At 42.4% G+C, this 20233-nt stretch overlaps 1 protein-coding gene and 1 long non-coding RNA gene across 4 annotated transcripts in view; one reads left to right on the top strand and one right to left on the bottom strand.

Annotated features, from left to right (window-relative positions):
* Nucleotides 1-152: 152 nt before the first annotated feature.
* Nucleotides 153-15449, bottom strand: LOC133559955 (uncharacterized). The gene is made up of 3 exons (XR_009808358.1): nt 15397-15449; nt 15207-15324; nt 153-672 (listed from the first exon to the last, which is right to left on the bottom strand). It is a non-coding gene; the product is annotated as an uncharacterized LOC133559955 (long non-coding RNA).
* Nucleotides 7830-20233, top strand: part of LOC133559954 (myosin-binding protein C, slow-type-like) — a 47315-nt gene continuing 34911 nt past the window's right edge. For 2 of the 3 annotated variants that reach the window (XM_061911937.1, XM_061911936.1), the window contains exons 1-2: nt 7830-8064; nt 13348-13374. In XM_061911937.1, coding sequence (XP_061767921.1) covers nt 8043-8064; nt 13348-13374 — 49 coding nt within the window. In that variant the 5' untranslated portion in view covers nt 7830-8042. The remainder of the gene's footprint in view (nt 8065-13347; nt 13375-20233) is intronic. The other variant, XM_061911938.1, reaches the window with a different exon arrangement.

Here is a 20233-nt window from a genome sequence, read left to right as displayed (position 1 = left end):
ACATCTTTTTTTCCAAATAGTTAAAGAAAGAGTACTACAAATGAGCAATATTTTTGCACTGTTGTACAATTTCATGAATCAGAAAACTGATGACATCAATCAATCAATCAATCAATGATTACTTATAAATAAATAAATGGGTTGTACTTGTATAGCGCTTTTCTACCTTCAAGGTACTCAAAGCGCTTTGACACTACTTCCACATTTACCCATTCACACACACATTCACACACTGACGGAGGGAGCTGCCATGCAAGGCGCCAACCAGCACACATCAGGAGCAAGGGTGAAGTGTCTTGCTCAGGACACAACGGACGTGACGAGGTTGGTACTAGGTGGGATTTGAACCAGGGACCCTCGGGTTGCGCACGGCCACTCTCCCACTGCGCCACGCCGTCCTTATATATAGCCCTAAATCACTAGTGTCTCAAAGGGCTGCACAAACCACAACGACATCCTCGGTAGAGCCCACATAAGGGAAAGGAAAACTCTAGTGCTGTATTTGACTTCTTTATCTCTTTTTTTCAACCAAAGATGCTTTGCTCTGATTAGGGGGTACTTGAAATAAAAAAATAAAAAAAGGTTGAGAACCACTGCTCTAAAGGGTGAGGTGGTGTGGTATTAGCCGGTATTGGCGGTAGCTGCCTCATCCTCCAGTGATAATGTTGCATACTGTAAGATACAAAGAAATGCAGTAATGTCACACTGTATGGAGGAGACACATAACTTGCTGCTACTTAGCAGTGGGACTAAAAATAAATGAAGTGTCAGGCAAAGAGGGATCGGCATTAAAATGTATTAATCGGCAATATCGATCACGTGTTGTCACATAAGTAGTTCGATACTGTCAAGACTTGGACTTGGGCGTGGATTGTTTTTCCGAGGTGCAAAGCGATTGGAGTGGACTTTTGGGTTTGTTTTTCCAGAAGGCAAAGGAAAGTTGGCGCGGGCAAGGCGTGAATGTAAGTACATGTTTTTATTTTAACACTATAACTAAAAAAAACAGGAACAAACAAAAGGCGCTCACAAGGAGGTACAAAAACTTGGCTATGAAACAAAACTATGAACATAAAACAAAACACTTGCACAATGGCATGAATAATAAAAAACTTACTGGGAAAAAGACAAGGGGCATGGATCATTGGCATGGATGTGGAGAGAGTGATCGAGAGTGATAGATGGTGGTGGAAGGTGATGTTGCCAGGACAAAGAACAGAAACAGACAGGCTTAAATAGCTGTGACATGATCAGTGAAAACAGGTGTGCGAGTGCAAAACGTGAGACAGGTGGGTGACATGAGGACAAGGTGAAAACTAATGAGTTGCTATGGTGACAAAGACAAACAAATTTGCACAAAGAGTCCAAAAACAAAACTGAACATGACGAAAACAAAACATGATCACACAGACATGACAGATACTGATTGATGGCTGATTGATCAGCACAATCCCAGGTATTATCCATTTAATTAATGCTAAAAGGCTGGAGTAATATGTTAAAGATTAGGCCTGGATATATATAAGATTAATAATACAACTAATGTTGATGCATTGTTATATTTTTTTGTTTAGACTCCAAATCTAACAGCTGTTTTTATTATCATGGGAAAAAAGGTCCTCCTTGACCACCATTATAAATAAATAAATGATAAATGGGTTGTACTTGTATAGCGCTTTTCTAGCTTCAAGGTACTCAAAGCGCTTTGACACGACTTCCACATTTACCCGTTCACACACACATTGATGGAGGGAGCTGCCATGCAAGGCACTAACCAGCACCCACCAGGAGCAAGGGTGAAGTGTCTTGCTCAGGACACAACGGACGTGACGAGGTCGGTACTAAGTGGGGATTGAACCAGGGACCCTCGGGTTGCACACGGCCACTCTCCCACTGCGCCACGCCGCCCCTGATTATAATTGTACTATTTCCACATTCACCTATTCACACACACATTCACACACTGATTGCGGGAGCTGCCATGCAAGGCGCTAACCACCACCGTCTGAAGCAAGTATGAAGTAAGTGTCTTCATACATTTGCAGAATAAGAATTTTTTTCAAATTATTATTATGTCTGTAGACTTTTGAGGACAAAAATGAATTAATTTTATTTTTGAATAAGGCTGTAAACATAAAACGAGGAAAAAGTGAAGCGCCGTGAATACTTTCCGAATGCACTGTAAATCTTCCATCCATCCATCCATTTTCTACCGCTTTCTCCCTTACGGGGTCGCGGGGGGCGCTGGCGCCTATCTCAGCTACAATCGGGCGGAAGGCGGGGTACACCCTGGACAAGTCGCCACCTCATCGCAGGGCCAACACAGATAGACAGACAACATTCACACACTAGGGACCATTTAGTGTTGCCAATCAACCTATCCCCAGGTGCATGTCTTTGGAAGTGGGAGGAAGCCGGAGTACCCGGAGGGAACCCACGCATTCACGGGGAGAACATGCAAACTCCACACAGAAAGATCCCGAGCCCGGATTTGAACCCAGGACTGCAGGACCTTCGTATTGTGAGGCAGACGCACTAACCCCTCTGCCACCGTGAAGCCCCACTGTAAATCTTATAAATTTTTATTGCGTCAATCTGATTTTATGTTGATGGAAATGAGCATTTTTGTCATAAGTCTGCATTATTACATACGATCCCGTGTGTTATTGTTTTATTATTTTTATTAATGTGAATTGTCCTTTTAAATAAGTAAACAACTCCCCAATGAACAAGATTTTTTAAAAAAAGGGTAGCTGATGTGTTGCTGGAACCACAGGGTGTCACTATAGTCTGTCTCTGTTCCCTTCAGGCTGTTTTGACCTCGTGGCCACATTGCCCCAACTCTCAGTCCATCCCCGACAATACCAAATGGTTTTGAGCTCTTTGCAGCCCTGCGCCCACATGATACTGCCCTAAGCCCAGTATTTACTGCTGGAGCCCACTGCCGGTTATAAATGGGCCAACGGGGAGCGTGAGGTGTCTGTTACCAAGAAAGGCCACTAGCTTTAAACTTTATAAGTATGAAGTCTTGCACGACCAGCACCTATTCAAAATAGCGGTCCTGCCTCTTTAGTTATAAAGCAATTTTTTATGCACAGACAAGTTGCAACACAAAGGGCTTTACATCAGTTAAAAAAAAAATATTTAAGAAAAATTTAATAAAAAAAAAAATATATATATATATATATATATACATATATATACACACATTATATATAATATATATGTGTGTGTGTGTGTGTTTGTGTGTGTGTGTGTGCATGTGTCTAGTAAATAAATAAAAACATCAAATGTTGAGAACAATAGTAGCAAGAGTACCAATAAATAAAATTGATAATATCAGAATAAAGATTTAGAACATGGGTGTCAAACTCTGGCCCGCGGGCCAAATTTGGCCCACCGTGTAATTTAATTTGGCCCTTGAGGCAATATCAAATTAACATTAGAGCTGGCCCACCGGTATTATAACACCGCATTCACCGCTAATACTCATACTTACCAACCCTCCCGATTTTCCCGGGAGACTCCCGAATTTCAGTGCCCTTGCCGAAAATCACCCGGGGCAACCATTCTCCCGAATTTCTCTCGATTTCCACCCAAACAACATCATTGGGTACGTGCATTTAAGGCACTGCATTCAACGTCCTCGACAACCTGTCGTCCCGTCCGCTTTTTCGCCATACAAACATTGTGCCGGCCCAGTCACATACTATATGCGGACTTTACACACAAACAAGTGAATGCAAGGCATACTTGGTCAACAGCCATACAGGTCACACTGAGGGTGGCCGTATAAACAACTTTAACACTGTTACAAATATGCGCCACACTGTGAACCCACACCAAACAAGAATGACAACCACATTTAGGGAGAACATCCGCACCGTAACACAACAGAACAAATACCCAGAACCCCTTGCAGCACTAACTCTTCCGGGATGCTACAATATACACCCCCCCACTACCACCAAACCAGGCTAAGTTAATGTTGATATTTACATCAGAAAGCTGCGAAAAAGGAAAAAGGCATTCAATTTTTTTTATTTAAATTTTATTCAATATACCATTGATATTTTTTAATTAGTATTATTATTATTATTTGAAAATCGATTTTGCATGTCACTATAAAGTTATACAAGCCTTGCTCGTTCAATATTCGATGCAAAACTTGTTTGGGTCCCTATTAAAAGGTTAATTTGTTCAACCTAGGCCCGCGGGTTTGTTCAGTTTTAAATGTTGGCCCACTCTGTATTTGAGTTTGACACCCCTGATTTAGAACCTAAGAAGAGTGTAAAATGATCAGTACAAAGTCAAATTAAAAAGTTGTGCTTTTAATCCTTGTTAATTTTTCTTCCTCTGCAGTTGTGAGGCTCTTAGACATGCCGCCTCCCCGTTAGTCTTTGCTCCACTGTCTGGTAAAGATAAAAGTTTGTTGCCAGAGAATAATATGATAAGACTTATTAAATAAGAAGGCACTAGGCCAGGGGTAGGGAACCTATGGCTCTAGAGCCAGATGTGGCTCTTTTGACGACTGCATCTGGCTCTCAGATAAATCTTAGCTGGCATTGCTTAACATGATAAGTAATGAATAATTCCACTTGTAATCACAGTGTTAAAAATAACGTTCAAAAGCATGCATTTTAATCCAACCATCCATTTTCTATCACACCGGTTCAAGAAGTCGCATTCATGGTAAGAAGTATTATATTTATTATTGGTTATCTTTAGATTAAGTGAACTATTGTCATGTGGGGGTCGCATTTTAATGCGGGATCGTTCCTCCAACGCAAACATAGACACTCCGGACAACAACTAAAAGGTAAGAATGATTTAATAACAAAACACTGGTACAAAAACAGACGAAAAGAAACGCGTGGCGAAAGCACAGAAGCTAATGCTAACACTAGCACAGGATCAGGTACCAAGAAATCTAGAATTACCAACGAAACAGTTGCATACCGCAAACAAGGGACCAAGACCGACTGACGGGACAAGGCAGGCTTAAATAAGGAAGTAATTAACAAAAACAGGTGTGCGTCTGGAACCCTCAGCAGGTGAAATTAATATGTTGCCATGGTGACCAAACTGACTCACAAAAAGGTACACAAACAACAGAGGGAGTCCAAACTAACAGAAAATAACTAAACTAAACATGATCCAGACTACGGATCATGACAATTATATTGTGAAGTGAATCATATTTATATGGCGCTTTTTCTCTAGTGACTCAAAGCGCTTTACATAGTGAAACCCAATATCTAAGTTACATTTAAAGCAGTGTGGGTGGCACTGGGAGCAGGTGGGTAAAGTGTCTTGCCCAAGGACACAACGGCAGAAGCGGGGATTGAACCTGGAACCCTCAAGTTGCTGGCACGGCCACTCTACCATCCGAGATGAACCCCCCCCAATAACTACGTTATTAAAAAGAATACGAGACTTATTATTCTCTAAAAATGTTGGTCTTACTTAAAAATGCACGCATTTAATTGTATTCAGTGTTAAAACATATCAATCAATCAATCAATGTTTACTTATATAGCCCTAAATCACTAGTGTCTCAAAGGGCTGCACAAACCACCACGACATCCTCGGTAGGCCCACATAAGGGCAAGGAAAACTCACACCCAGCGGGACATCGGTGACAATAATGATCCAGTAGGACGTCTGTGACAATAATGATTATGAAAACCTTAGAGAGGAGGAAAGCAATGGATGTCGAGCGGGTCTAACATGATACTGTGAAAGTTCAATCCACAATGGATCCAACACAGTCGCGAGAGTCCAGTCCAAAGCGGGTCCAACTCAGCAGCGAGAGTCCCGTTCACAGCGGAGCCAGCAGGAAACCATCCCAAGCGGAGGCGGATCAGCAGCGCAGAGATGTCCCCAGCCGATACACAGGCAAGCAGTACATGGCCACCGGATCGGACCGGACCCCCTCCACAGGGGAGAGTGGGACATAGAAGAAAAAGAAAAGAAACAGCAGATCAACTGGTCTAGAAAGGGAGTCTATTTAAAGGCTACAGTATACAAATGAGTTTTAAGGTGAGACTTAAATGCTTCTACTGAGGTGGCATCTCGAACTGTTACCGGGAGGGCATTCCAGAGTACTGGAGCCCGAACGGAAAACGCTCTATAGCCCGCAGACTTTTTTTGGGCTTTGGGAATCACTAACAAGCCGGAGTCCTTTGAACGCAGATTTCTTGCCGGGACATATGGTACAATACAATCGGCAAGGTAGGATGGAGCTAGACCGTGTAGTATTTTATACGTAAGTAGTAAAACCTTAAAGTCACATCTTAAGTGCACAGGAAGCCAGTGCAGGTGAGCCAGTACAGGCGTAATGTGATCAAACTTTCTTGTTCTTGTCAAAAGTCTAGCAGCCGCATTTTGTACCAACTGTAATCTTTTAATGCTAGACATGGGGAGACCCGAAAATAATACGTTACAGTAGTCGAGGCGAGACGTAACAAACGCATGGATAATGATCTCAGCGTCTTTAGTGGACAGAATGGAGCGAATTTTAGCGATATTACGGAGATGAAAGAAGGCCGTTTTAGTAACGCTTTTAATGTGTGCCTCAAAGGAGAGAGTTGGGTCGAAGATAATACCCAGATTCTTTACCGTGTCGCCTTGTTTAATTGTTTGGTTGTCAAATGTTAGAGTTGTATTATCAAATAGAGTTCGGTGTCTAGCAGGACCGATAATCAGCATTTCCGTTTTTTTGGCGTTGATATGATATGGCTCTCACTGAAATACGTTTTAAAATATTTGGCTTTCATGGCTCTCTCGGCCAAAAAGGTTCCCGACCCCTGCACTAGGCCATTAAGGTATTTTTGGACTAATAGTAGAACTTTAAATTCGACCCTGAAGCGGACGGGGAGCCGATGCCGCGACTTTAAAACTGATGTAATGTGTGGTCCCGCCCTCTGTTCTTCGTCAGCACACATGCAGCAGAGTTTTGTAATAATTGTACATTTTTAATATTCTTTATGGGAAGACCAGAGTGCATCGCAGTTCTGGACCCAAAATAGAGGTTGCAGCACATTGTTTCTCATCAGCGCTGACGAAATAATGAAATAGCAGTCAAATCTGTGACAACACTCGCCATCGAACCTTTCTTTTTCATGTGACATACACATGTCAAGGTTTACAGCAGCTTTCTAAGTATAGGACTCATGGCCAGAGCCATGGCATCTCCCCAGTTCGTGATGTTGGAGGACTGCATTCCCATGGGATTCAACTGATACCTGGTATGTGGCACCGAGCCAGGAGTGTCATCTCAAATGTTCCCTTTGTCATAAATCCACTGTTTCTCCGACTGAGTTCATGTGGGCTTGTCAGGAAGACAATAGCGGCGCCTTCCTCCAGCCTTTTTTTTTTTCTCCGTGCGGTGACTCCTCAGTGGCCCGCATAAACATTTAAGTAAATAATCTGCAGAATTAATTAGAATGGCTGCAAATAGGATCTTGTCTTGCTGTGGGGAGGGTCAGCCTGGGCACTGTAGTTTATTTTCATCCCACATACGCCATCCTTATTCAGCTATAAATAATCTCCAAATTCCCCGCTGTAAGCCATCCCTGACAATACACTCTTTAGCGAATTAAAGTTGATCGTGTTTATGTTGATTCTGGTGGACGTGAACCTAAAGAAGAATTTAAATGCACACTGATGATCAGCTGTCATCACTCCGAAACCTGACATGGCAGTCGGTGGGCTGGGGACAGTGATGCTCCAATGCGGGACAGCCAGAGCTTGACTTTCCACTAAAGAGGAGAGGAGGAGCGTGTCACCTCTCTATATAAGGTCGGAAAGCCTGTCCTTCCTGGATCTGTCACTGTTCCTCCTCTCTTCTCCCCCCCCCCCAACCCGGTGATACCTCCAAAACGTATCCCCGTGCCCTCTCCGTCTCCCATCACTCTCGTCTGAGTGCCGCCGTCGCCGTTGCTCGACCCCCCTCGCGCCCGCCAGGCACCTCCCGTTGAGCCCCACAGCTCGGACGCTGCACCTTTTGACTGCCCGACACTCTTTCTGGGACACGGCTCAAGATGCCAGAGCCCACAAAGAAAGGTAGGGGGGGTGCAGCTGGAATGAGCTTGGAGTGGCAGCCGTTGTAGGGTCGAAGAGAATAACGATTCATCATTTTGACTGTGGTGTTGTGTGACTGACGCATGCATGCACGAAAACTCCGAAAATGCAAATCCAGGCAAAGGTTGATACAGTAGGTCGTTCTGTGATAGTCACAGAAAAATGGTGGCCAAAATTGTTGAAATAAATCATCAAGTTGAGGGCCATATCGAACAAGACACCACGTCTTAACCCGTCCCATCGTCCCGCCCTAACTTTAGAACTGTAATATCTGTCATCTGTAACATCATGTCCATCAACATTCCTCTTTAATCCACCCCTGTCAGTCATTATGATATGCCATTACTCCTGCCTTCTCTTCTAGTTCAGCTCTGTAGGCGTTCAAGGTCCACCCAGACATACCCAAGAAGAGAAAATAAACTTTTAGAGGCATCTTGGATACCTACTAAATAGCAACGGGTTCAGTTTCTTTCATAGAACATCCATCCTCCAGAGCAATGCCACAGTTGTCTGAGGTCAACGCATATATTCTTTATATAGGTCAATAAATCTAAAATGTCTTTCATGTTTGATAAAGCACCCAGATCTTTATGCTCAAGTTTAGTTTTACTTCAAAGCAGAGTGCCAAGATATGAGGGATGATAAGGGTGGTGATAGTTACCAGCTGACCTACGATCCCTAGCAACCAAATATCAGTACAGATTCCTGTTAGGTCATGTAAGGCCTCCTAAAACAGGAGTACAGAAGTATCTTATGCTGAGTTAGGCCTAAATCTGATCCGGGTTTGCAGTAAGATACAGTTGTTGCAGCTTTTGATTGCCATAAGAGTGTCAAAAACCAGACTACGGAACGTAGGACACTGGATTCAGTCATTATATGTCATTACAAGATTATCTACTATTGTTTTGGATTCTTTAGTTGTGGTGGTCCAGTTTTTCCTCCCTGTGTTCATCCACTCGGATCCCCTCAGGGATAGATTCCAGCCGGCGACAACCATTGTCTCAAAATAGCTGGACAGCCCAGAGGAGATGCAGTAAATGAGTGTAGGAAAGTATTGTTCATTCAATGAGTTTGAACAGCTGCACAAGGCTGTTGTTTGAGACGCCCCTTAGCCTACCCACCACCTCCACCCGCAGACGCTTGAAAAAGTCAGAACGAGAGATGCTGGGCTTGCTGAGTTGCCACAGAATCTCTTGGGGCCAGGATTCTTGTCCCTGGAATAGTTCAGAATGAATACACTTTTAATCCCCATCCCTTGTTCCCTGCCATCTCGCTCCAGCCTCCGCCCTCTGCTGGGCCAGGGACCAGAGCTGACAAGTCACGGCTACTTAATACATCACTCAAAGGCCAGCAAGCTTTTTGACCCGCTGCCCAGGCACCTCCCTTTCTGTCCACACTCCATCCTTTGTCTTGGGTTGCGCTCCAGCAAAAGCCCACGTCTTCACCTCCTGATATCGTCACCGAGTTCCATCACTCTACGGGCTTTCTCTCGCGACTCGTGTTACACAACAGCCCCTCATGAATCTAAACGTGTCGCCTGTTGATTGTCATCATCAGACAAAGAGATAGAAAGCCATCCAGTCATCCAATCTGACTGGATTAAAAGGGAGATGACAAGATTTTTGGTGTCTTTAATTCACGCAATAAAAGGTATTCTCGGAAAATGGACGCTGGCAGCAGTTTGGCTGGCGCTGGAGCCTCGGTGAGCCCCTTTCTGTCTGCACGCCAGCAGAAGCGACAGCTGAAAATACCTGCAGCCAGCCTTGTCAGCTGCACTGGGAGACCTCAGCGGTAAAACAAAACCTTCCTGCACCCTCATTATCTAACTGGCCGTGCGACAGACAACGGAGCCTTTTTCTGGGGTGCATGATGTGACCCGGCAGGATTGCACTCCGCTGGCCAGCAGCGCATTGTTTGGAAGCGAGACAAGCGAGGTTGCGGCTAATTTTGGCACACGGAATGCTGAGAGGGAATCGGTGCAGAATGCAGTGATATCTGAAATTGGGAGAAAGTGGCTGTCAACAGACAGCGCATTGTCAGCAGACCTGTTGGAGATGACGTTGAGGTCTGAGCGCTGGCCTGGCTGCACACGGCTGATAGTCTCCGCATTCCTCAAATTAGAAGAAGCGCCATTTTTGCTCCCTGTTTACGATAAAGAAGTGACTGCTGAGGGTGTTCATTCCATCAGTCTGTCTTTGAAGACATTTCGCCTTTCGTTAGAGGAGGCTTCTTCCGTTCTGGTCACAGACTTCGATTTTTCAAATGGACTCTGAATGATCTCTTCTAGTCTCAGAATAGATCTGACCAATCTAGGTCTATGAGCATGATCGGAAGCCTGCTCGGATGCGGGAGGAAACGTCTTCTAAAAGAAAGGGAACAGTCCCGTTGCAAACAACTAAATGCCCTGAGAATACAATGACCTGATGCATTAAAACATTCATGGATAAACCAGTGGATCCAAACTAGACAAGGGTAATCAATCCCCGATGGTTCTTACCACCTTGCTGGTGGAGAGTCGGCGTCCAATGCAATGGACATTTGTGTCCTGCATAGCGCAGCAAATTGTTTCCCCCTGAAATTTGCAACCCTGACAAATAAACCAAAAATAAACGTCCACCGCAGGGGACATTGGTAGTCAGGAGGATATCGTCTATGATCAACTTTGCCTGAATTGGTGGAGTCCCCCAAAAAAATAATCAAGATAACCAACTGAGAGCCGGTGTGTTCTGCAGTGGACATTTCTATTTTACACAACCTGATTATTTTTTCCGAAATGTATACCTCTGACAAAAGCCAAAAACAAACATCTAATGCAGAAGGCACTGTTTTTTTCAGAATGTTATGTAACAGTGTTTTATGATAGATCTAAACGCGTTTTTTGCCAACTCCATCCATCCATCCATCATCTTCCGCTTATCCGAGGTCGGGTCGCGGGGGCAACAGCCTAAGCAGGGAAACCCAGACTTCCCTCTCCCCAGCCACTTCGTCTAGCTCTTCCCGGGGGATCCCGAGGCGTTCCCAGGCCAGCCGGGAGACATAGTCTTCCCAACGTGTCCTGGGTCTTCCCCGTGGCCTCCTACCGGTTGGACGTGCCCTAAACACCTCCCTAGGGAGGCGTTCGGGTGGCATCCTGACCAGATGCCCGAACCACCTCATCTGGCTCCTCTCGATGTGAAGGAGCAGCGGCTTTACTTTGAGTTCCTCCCGGATGGCAGAGCTTCTCACCCTATCTCTAAGGGAGAGCCCCGCCACACGGTGGAGGAAACTCATTTCGGCCGCTTGTACCCGTGATCTTATCCTTTCGGTCATGACCCAAAGCTCATGACCATAGGTGAGGATGGGAACGTAGATCGACCGGTAAATTGAGAGCTTTGCCTTCCGGCTCAGCTCCTTCTTCACCACAACGGACCGGTACAACGTCCGCATTACTGAAGACGCCGCACCGATCCGCCTGTCCTCCTTTTATACACCTTAAACCAGCCTCAGGTGGTTTTTTGCCAACTAATTAAGAAATGCCACTGTTATAAATAGGAGTGTCTCGCTACTACTTTTTCACTTCCGATTCGATACCAATATTGGAGCATTGAGTATTGGCTCTAACCCATTTAAACAGTAAGCATACATGACATAATTCCCAGCAGGCACAAGACATTAAATCAACGTTGGGAACTTGTTGATGTATGTCCTGACTTTGAGCAACTCAAACATAATGTTGCATAACATAACAACATGCTTTTGACGACATTGAATCAATGTTGGGTTCTGTCGTTGAATTGACCATTGAATTTTGGTCATTTCCCAACCAACTACGTGGATCCAACATTGGACATCAACGTTGTGTCAATTTACAAATACAACTAATAATAATAATAATAATGGATTCGATTTATATGGCGCTTTTCTATTGCCGTGTATTTAGATGTTAACTGGCTGGCCAGCTTTGCACAAGTAAACATGCTGCAGAACTGTCTGTATCGGAGCTGAGATCTCTGATTTTAGGTGCAAGTCCATATAATCTGATGCTTTTTTATTTGTTAATATTGGATCAAAATCCAATATCAATGGTTCGGGACACCCCTCGTTACAATAGGACCCTATGGCTAAATGATACGACAATCATCTGAGCAACAAAAAGCTGAACCCAGTCCACATGCTGCACGGCTCTCATTGCATGCAAGACCATCTCCCATGATCCTGTGCTCCACTAACCCAGTAGCTAACACTGCTTTGAGTTTTGAATGTTGTATCTCGATACCTTTGTGTCACGACCCTGGCAGTTGTGCTTTCATTAGTGTGGTTAGACGAGGCAGATGGCAAACAAGCGGGCCTTCGCAGTAACTAAGTGAAGGCCCAAAAAACGGAAATGCTGATTATCGGTCCTGCTAGACACCGAACTCTATTTAATAATACAACTCTAACATTTGACAACCAAACAATTAAACAAGGCGACACGGTAAAGAATCTGGGTATTATCTTCGACCCAACTCTCTCCTTTGAGGCACACATTAAAAGCGTTACTAAAACGGCCTTCTTTCATCTCCGTAATATCGCTAAAATTCACTCCATTCTGTCCACTAAAGACGCTGAGATCATTATCCATGCGTAACAGATTACAGTTGGTACAAAATGCGGCTGCTAGACTTTTGACAAGAACAAGAAAGTTTGATCACATTACGCCTGTACTGTATATACCTTTATATACATATATACATACATATATACCCGTACTGGCTCACCTGCACTGGCTTCCTGTGCACTTAAGATGTGACTTTAAGGTTTTACTACTTACGTATAAAATACTACACGGTCTAGCTCCATCCTATCTTGCCGATTGTATTGTACCATATGTCCCGGCAAGAAATCTGCGTTCAAAGGACTCTGGCTTGTTAGTGATTCCCAAAGCCCAAAAAAAGTCTGCGGGCTATAGAGCGTTTTCCGTTCGGGCTCCAGTACTCTGGAATGCCCTCCCGGTAACAGTTCGAGATGCCACCTCAGTAGAAGCATTTGAGTCTCACCTTAAAATTCATTTGTATACTCTAACCTTTAAATAGACTCCCTTTTATGTCCCACTGGGTGTGAGTTTTCCTTGCCCTTATGTGGGCCTACCGAGGATGTCGTGGTGGTTTGTGCAGCCCTTTGAGACACTAGTGATTTAGGGCTATATAAGTAAACATTGATTGATTGAAGGCCGCAGGGCTCGGAAATAAGTCAGTGTATTGCATCAGGAAGAGTTGCGTAACACATTTCTTGCTTTTCTTCCTTTAGATGAGACGCCAAACGGCCAGCCAGAAGGTGAGTAGCCAATGACAGCTCTTGTCTTCTTACACCCTCCTACACTGAGCAGACTTTAGGGGTACAATGGCTCGGGTGGTGCCCTCCATGGTCCTCCTTTTATACACCTTAAACCAGCCTCAGGTGGTACTTTAGTTTTTAGATTGTAGCCGAGGATCAGAAATGGACCCAATTTCAGATTTTCCCCCAACAGGTAATCTTAGAACATTTCCCCAAGCAGAGATCTCCAGACTTGAAGCAGGCTGCTCCTTGTAGACAATATGGACGCACTGCACTTTGCAGGGACAACCACCGATCCGTCAGTGTCACTGACATTCCTCCTGCCCGCCGGCTGATCCCTCGCTGTTGTTTCAGCTGACATGCCGGGGGCCGCCCCCTGCGAGCAAAAATGGGGGTGGGTGGGGGGAGGCTGGGATCTGACCTTGGAGCCGCTCCGTCTTGAAGCTCAGGGAAAGAAGTTCCCCGAAAGCCACCCTAAAAATACTTCTGGGAATTCTGATGCATATTTTCATCAGTGGTTCAAATGGGGACGATTACAGATGAATTCAATCAGTCCCTGCAGGAATTTGCGATTTTTTTTTATCGTACCAGTCCACGCAAATTTGAACAATCCCTGCAAATTATGTGCGGCCTTGCAATTTTGTCCAATCCCCGCAACTTCCTCACACGTTTTGGTCAACCACGGTCGTTTGTCGAATCAAAACTATGTTTGTTTATTGTGTAGACTAAACCTGGGCCAATTAAGCTTTTCAATCTGGCCTGCCGGAAATGCCCAAATATTATTTTTAATCTTTAAAATAGAAACTGTAGCTGCCATTATGATGTGTAGTGATGTTTTCAAATGACCGTAAGTCTTGAACTATACAAAGTATTCCAGTGGTTAGAATCTGCGCTTTTGCATGATATACTAGTTACTATGGTAATCTACGTCACAGCAGCTCAGACGAGGCACCAAGCTGTGTGGGTGGGGAGCGTTTCCACAGAGTGAATCCAGAGTGGCCTGCCTGAAATGCGGGAGTCAGTGACAGACACGGAAGCAGATTTTTACAACAAAGTTCTAAAGTTTAGTGATGTATCAGATACGTCAGATTGTAGATGTTTTTTGTTTTTTTTACCCTTCGCGTTCATATTTTTGTTTAATTTTTTTTACTTTTCCCTTGTTCGTAAAATATGTCGATTGAGAGGGGGGTTGACGTTCGTATGTAGTCAATATTCAGTGTTTTATCCTTCATAGTTCATACTGTAAATCCCAAAGTCTTTATTTTTTCATGTACATTCTGGATGTCCCATTCAGTAAAAGAAACTTAATTCCATTCTGTTTTTAAGGAGGTTTGTGAGGTTTTGGATTAGTGTTCCTAAAAATACATATACCAGCCCCCAGACACATTTTTTTTCCTCTAAATTTGGCCCCCCGAGTCAAACTAATTGCCCAGGCCTGGTGTCGACAAAGCATCAACTCTTTATTGCTCAAACGGCACAACTGTCATCCTCCCGCGTATCTCAGACCTACTTCCCGTTCCTGTCTACCGCGCTAAGCCTTCTGGGTGATGTAGTACATAAACACTTACTTTCCTAGTTTACATGTATTCATTTCAGATGAATTTGAAAATCACATGTGTGCTACTGGTGTGAGAATGCTGTGTACAAAAACAAAGGTTGCAATTTGTGTGTTCACCTGTCAGCAAGTGTGCCCACTTGTGTGTTATTGTCTGTGTCGTTTGAGTGGGAGAGGCACCACACGTGCTTTGAAAGCTTTGCGCTCATCCAAATCCACCCGCCGCTCGCTGTATTTGTCACATTATGCTCAGACAGTAGCGGCGCCTCGCCCTTACCTGACATTTCCCTGGAAGTCTCTCCGCCCCCAGGTGGGTAACTGTGACGGTGTTCCCTTCCACTGTCACCTGCACTCACGTCACCTGTTGCTTCTGAGGGTGCCGTCACTTTCTTCTTCTTTTTTTTTCGAAAATAAATTCAATTTGAGAGGTGTGCCGCTTCTTCAGTGCGATTGCAAACAGTTCTTACCTCGCTGAAATTTGCTCCTTGTCACTCGCTCCGTCTTCTGTGTGCGGCACTGCGAAGACATCGAGACGTGTTACACAGGGGCGATGGAGTTCTAAAAAGTACACTTAAAGGCCTACTGAAACCTTACTACCAACCACAAAGTCTGATAGTTTATAGATAGATAGATAGTACTTTATTTATTCCGTCAGGAGAGTTCCTTCAGGAAAATTACAATTTTCAGCACAATCCCATTCAAGATCAGACAAACATTACAGGGAGACAGAACAGGATCGCTGACGGGTCTGCCGGCTTCCAGCGCCCCTTACAAAAAAGATGACATACAGGTAAACAAGGGGGGTGGCGGTGCGGGGGGAAGAAAAAAATAGAAGATTAAAATAAAATTAAAAAATCGGTCTTAGCCTAGGCCCTGGAGTGGGGGTGCAGACTGAGGCCAAGGGGAAAAAAAAAAAAAACACAACAACTCATAGCCATAGTACACATCCCTCTTCCATGTGTGTAAGAGGGAAACATCAAACATATATATATATATATATATATATATATATATATATTGTGTTACCAGTATATATATATCAATGATGAAATATTAACATTGCAACACATGCCAATACGGCCTTTTTAGTTTACTAAATTGCAATTCAAAATTTCGCGCCAAGTATCCTGTTGAAAACGTCGGTATGAAGACGCGTGTGCGTGACGTCTCGCATTGTAGCGGACATTTTTTTCCAGCCCGATCCCAGCTATAAGTTGTCTGCTTTAATCGCATAATTACACAGTATTCTGGACATCTGTGTTGCTGAATATTTTGCAATTTGTTCAATTAATAATGGAGACTTCAAAGAAGAAAGATGTAGGTGGGAAGCGGTGTATTGCAGCTGCCTTTAGCAACACAAACACAGCCAGTGTTTCCTTGTTCACATTCCCGAAGGTAAAGCTTTACTATGGAACAGAGCGGTCAAGCGAACATGGTTTCCGACCACATGTCAACCGGCAGGTTTCGTTGAGAAAATTGTGGTAATAAGTCGGCTCTTAATAAGAGGCAGCTTCCCTCAGAGACACTGGCGGTCACCCCACCCGTGGCCACACCCCTCCGACTTTCAGGTACGACAGTATAATCCCACTACAACACTAGTAACACAATAAGCAGATAAGGGATTTTGCTGAATCATCCTAGTAAATGTGTCTAATAACATCAGAATCGCTCCCACTGTCCTGTCTTTTTTTTTTTTCTTCCTAGTCCTTCACTATCACTATCTTCATCCACAAATCTTTCATCCTCGCTCAAATTAATGGGGAAATCGTCGCTCTGCTGGTGGCCATGATTATAAACAATGTGAGGATGTGAGGAGCTCCACAACCCGTGACGTCACGCGCACATCGTCTGCTACTTCCGGTACAGGCAAGGCTTTTTTATTAGCGACCAAAAGTTGCGAACTTTATCGTCCATGTTCTCTACTAAATCCTTTCAGCAAAAATATGGCAATATCGAGAAATTATCAAGTATGACACATAGAATGGACCTGCTATCCCCGTTTAGATAAGAAAATCTCATTTCAGTAGGCTTTTAAACCAAGATTGGTATATCTTTGCCTATGCGTGTTGCTCTTGGCGGGAGCTAATATCAAGACTAACGAGATACTGGGATGGAACGGTTTATGAAAAACAAAACGGCTGGGAACACGTGCATGGATTATGGAATGGCGAAAGGAATCTACTATTAAATGCGGAAAGACACGAACAATTATTGCTCTTTTGTCCAAAAGTGGATTGAAAGCACACTGTGCTAATGCTAATGCTAATGCTAATGCTAATGCTAGCTGTTGTTGTTGACACGACCACCAATGCCAACGATTTTAGCATCTTGAACATCTTCATTGCAAAGCCAACGATAGCTTGACAGTAGGGATTAATCGATTAAATAGATTAGAAAAAATCTTCAATTCATATTTCGTCGCTTTGATTAATCGATCAATGAGTGCAACAAATAAACACTGATAAAATCCGAACTGCATAAAAGAAGGTAAAAACAAATTGGATGGAGGTATAAGAAACTAAAGGGTAAATTGAAAGTAAAAGAAGGTACATAGAAAGTAAAGGTGAAAAGTTAAAAGGTCAAAAGAAGGCGAAGGAAGATTTAAAAAAGAGGCAAATAAAAGGTGAACAAGGAAAAACAAGTGTAATAGATGTTAAAATAAGGTAAAGGGTAAATAGAAAGTAAGAAAGGTAAATAAAAGATAAAATGTAAATTAAAGGTAAAATACAGTAAAAAGGTTACATAGAAGGTAAACAGAAGGTAACTTAATCTAATTAGAAGGTAAGTAAAAGGTTAAACAAGTTAAATAGAAGCTAAAAAATGTAAAAGAAGATGAAGGGTAAATCAAAGGTAAATGGAAGGTTAAATAAGGTAAATAAAAGGTAAAAGAAGGTAAATAGACGCTAACATAAGGTAACTAGAAGCTAAAAGAAGATAAACAAAAGGTAAATGAAGGTAAAGAGGACGTAAAATAAGATAAATGTAAGGTAATGAAGGTTATGGCAAGCAGAAAATAAATTATTAATTTGAAAATGGTTCCCTAAAATACACATTGAGGCTTGTTTTAAGTGTGTTTTATCTGATTACTCAAACCAACAAATCGATAAGAAAGTAAGAAAGGTAAATAAAAGGTAAAATGTAAATTAAAGGTAAAATACAGTAAAAAGGTTACATAGAAGGTAAACAGAAGGTAACTTAATCTAATTAGAAGGTAAGTAAAAGGTTAAACAAGTTAAATAGAAGCTAAAAAATGTAAAAGAAGATGAAGGGTAAATCCAAGGTAAATGGAAGGTTAAATAAGGTAAATAAAAGGTAAAAGAAGGTAAAAAGAAGGTAAATAGACGCTAACATAAGGTAACTAGAAGCTAAAAGAAGATAAACAAAAGGTAAATGAAGGTAAAGAGGACGTAAAATAAGATAAATGTAAAGTAATGAAGGTTATGGCAAGCAGAAAATAAATTATTAATTTGAAAATTGTTCCCTAAAATACACATTGAGGCTTGTTTTAAGTGTGTTTTATCTGATTACTCAAACCAACAAATCGATAAGAAAGTAAGAAAGGTAAATGAAAGGTAAAATGTAAATTAAAGGTAAAATACAGTAAAAAGGTTACATAGAAGGTAAACAGAAGGTAACTTAATCTAATTAGAAGGTAAGTAAAAGGTTAAACAAGTTAAATAGAAGCTAAAAAATGTAAAAGAAGATGAAGGGTAAATCCAAGGTAAATGGAAGGTTAAATAAGGTAAATAAAAGGTAAAAGAAGGTAAAAAGAAGGTAAATAGACGCTAACATAAGGTAACTAGAAGCTAAAAGAAGATAAACAAAAGGTAAATGAAGGTAAAGAGGACGTAAAATAAGATAAATGTAAGGTAATGAAGGTTATGGCAAGCAGAAAATAAATTATTAATTTGAAAATTGTTCCCTAAAATACACATTGAGGCTTGTTTTAAATGTGTTTTATCTGATTACTCAAACCAACAAATCGATAAGGAAGTAAGAAAGGTAAATAAAAGGTAAAATGTAAATTAAAGGTAAAATACAGTAAAAAGGTTACATAGAAGGTAAACAGAAGGTAACTTAATCTAATTAGAAGGTAAGTAAAAGGTTAAACAAGTTAAATAGAAGCTAAAAAATGTAAAAGAAGATGAAGGGTAAATCCAAGGTAAATGGAAGGTTAAATAAGGTAAATAAAAGGTAAAAGAAGGTAAAAAGAAGGTAAATAGACGCTAACATAAGGTAACTAGAAGCTAAAAGAAGATAAACAAAAGGTAAATGAAGGTAAAGAGGACGTAAAATAAGATAAATGTAAGGTAATGAAGGTTATGGCAAGCAGAAAATAAATTATTAATTTGAAAATTGTTCCCTAAAATACACATTGAGGCTTGTTTTAAGTGTGTTTTATCTGATTACTCAAACCAACAAATCGATAAGACTATTCGATTACTAAAATAATCGATAGCTGCAGCCATACTTGACAGCTTCTTATATTATAGTTCTTTGGAACAGTAACTAATGCATCCGTCTGTGTGCTTTCTTTTACTTTTAAAGCATGTAAACCATTGCAAAGCATTTATTGGTGCATTATTATGTTGCATTATTATGCTTTGATTCAAAATATAGTTGTCTTCATGTATTGCATCAGGAAAAAAGCCCAGGGGTCCTGTTACACATCCCCATTCACCTCTCCACTTTGACACTCCAGCTTTAGAAGCTATTGTTAAGTCTAAGCTTACAATGTATTATTTTAAGAACTACAACTGATTAGGGTTAGGATGAGGATGGGTACCATTCACATACAGTACCAAGTCTTGGTACCGGAGAATCATGCAACAATACCAATTTTCAATAGTTTTGTGAATAAATATATATATTTTTTTATATTAAATAAAAAATGTTATTGCCACATTTAAAAACTAAGTTCCATCATCCATCCATCATCTTCCGCTTATCCGAGGTCGGGTCGCGGGGGCAGCAGCCTAAGCAGGGAAGCCCAGACTTCCCTATCTCCAGCCACTTCGTCTAGCTCTTCCCGGGGGATCCCGAGGCGTTCCAAGGCCAGCCGGGAGACATAGTCTTCCCAACGTGTCCTGGGTCTTCCCCGTGGCCTCCTACCGGTTGGACGTGCCCTAAACACCTCCCTAGGGAGGCGTTCGGGTGGCATCCTGACCAGATGCCCGAACCACCTCATCTGGCTCCTCTCGATGTGAAGGAGCAGCGGCTTTACTTTGAGTTCCTCCCGGATGGCAGAGCTTCTCACCCTATCTCTAAGGGAGAGCCCCGCCACACGGCGGAGGAAACTCATTT

The sequence above is a fragment of the Nerophis ophidion genome, linkage group LG10 (genome assembly GCF_033978795.1).
Source record: "Nerophis ophidion isolate RoL-2023_Sa linkage group LG10, RoL_Noph_v1.0, whole genome shotgun sequence".
Classification (NCBI taxonomy): Eukaryota; Metazoa; Chordata; class Actinopteri; order Syngnathiformes; family Syngnathidae; genus Nerophis; species Nerophis ophidion.
The sequence above is the reverse complement of the archived record's forward strand: the minus strand, read 5'-3'. Positions and strand labels throughout refer to the sequence as shown.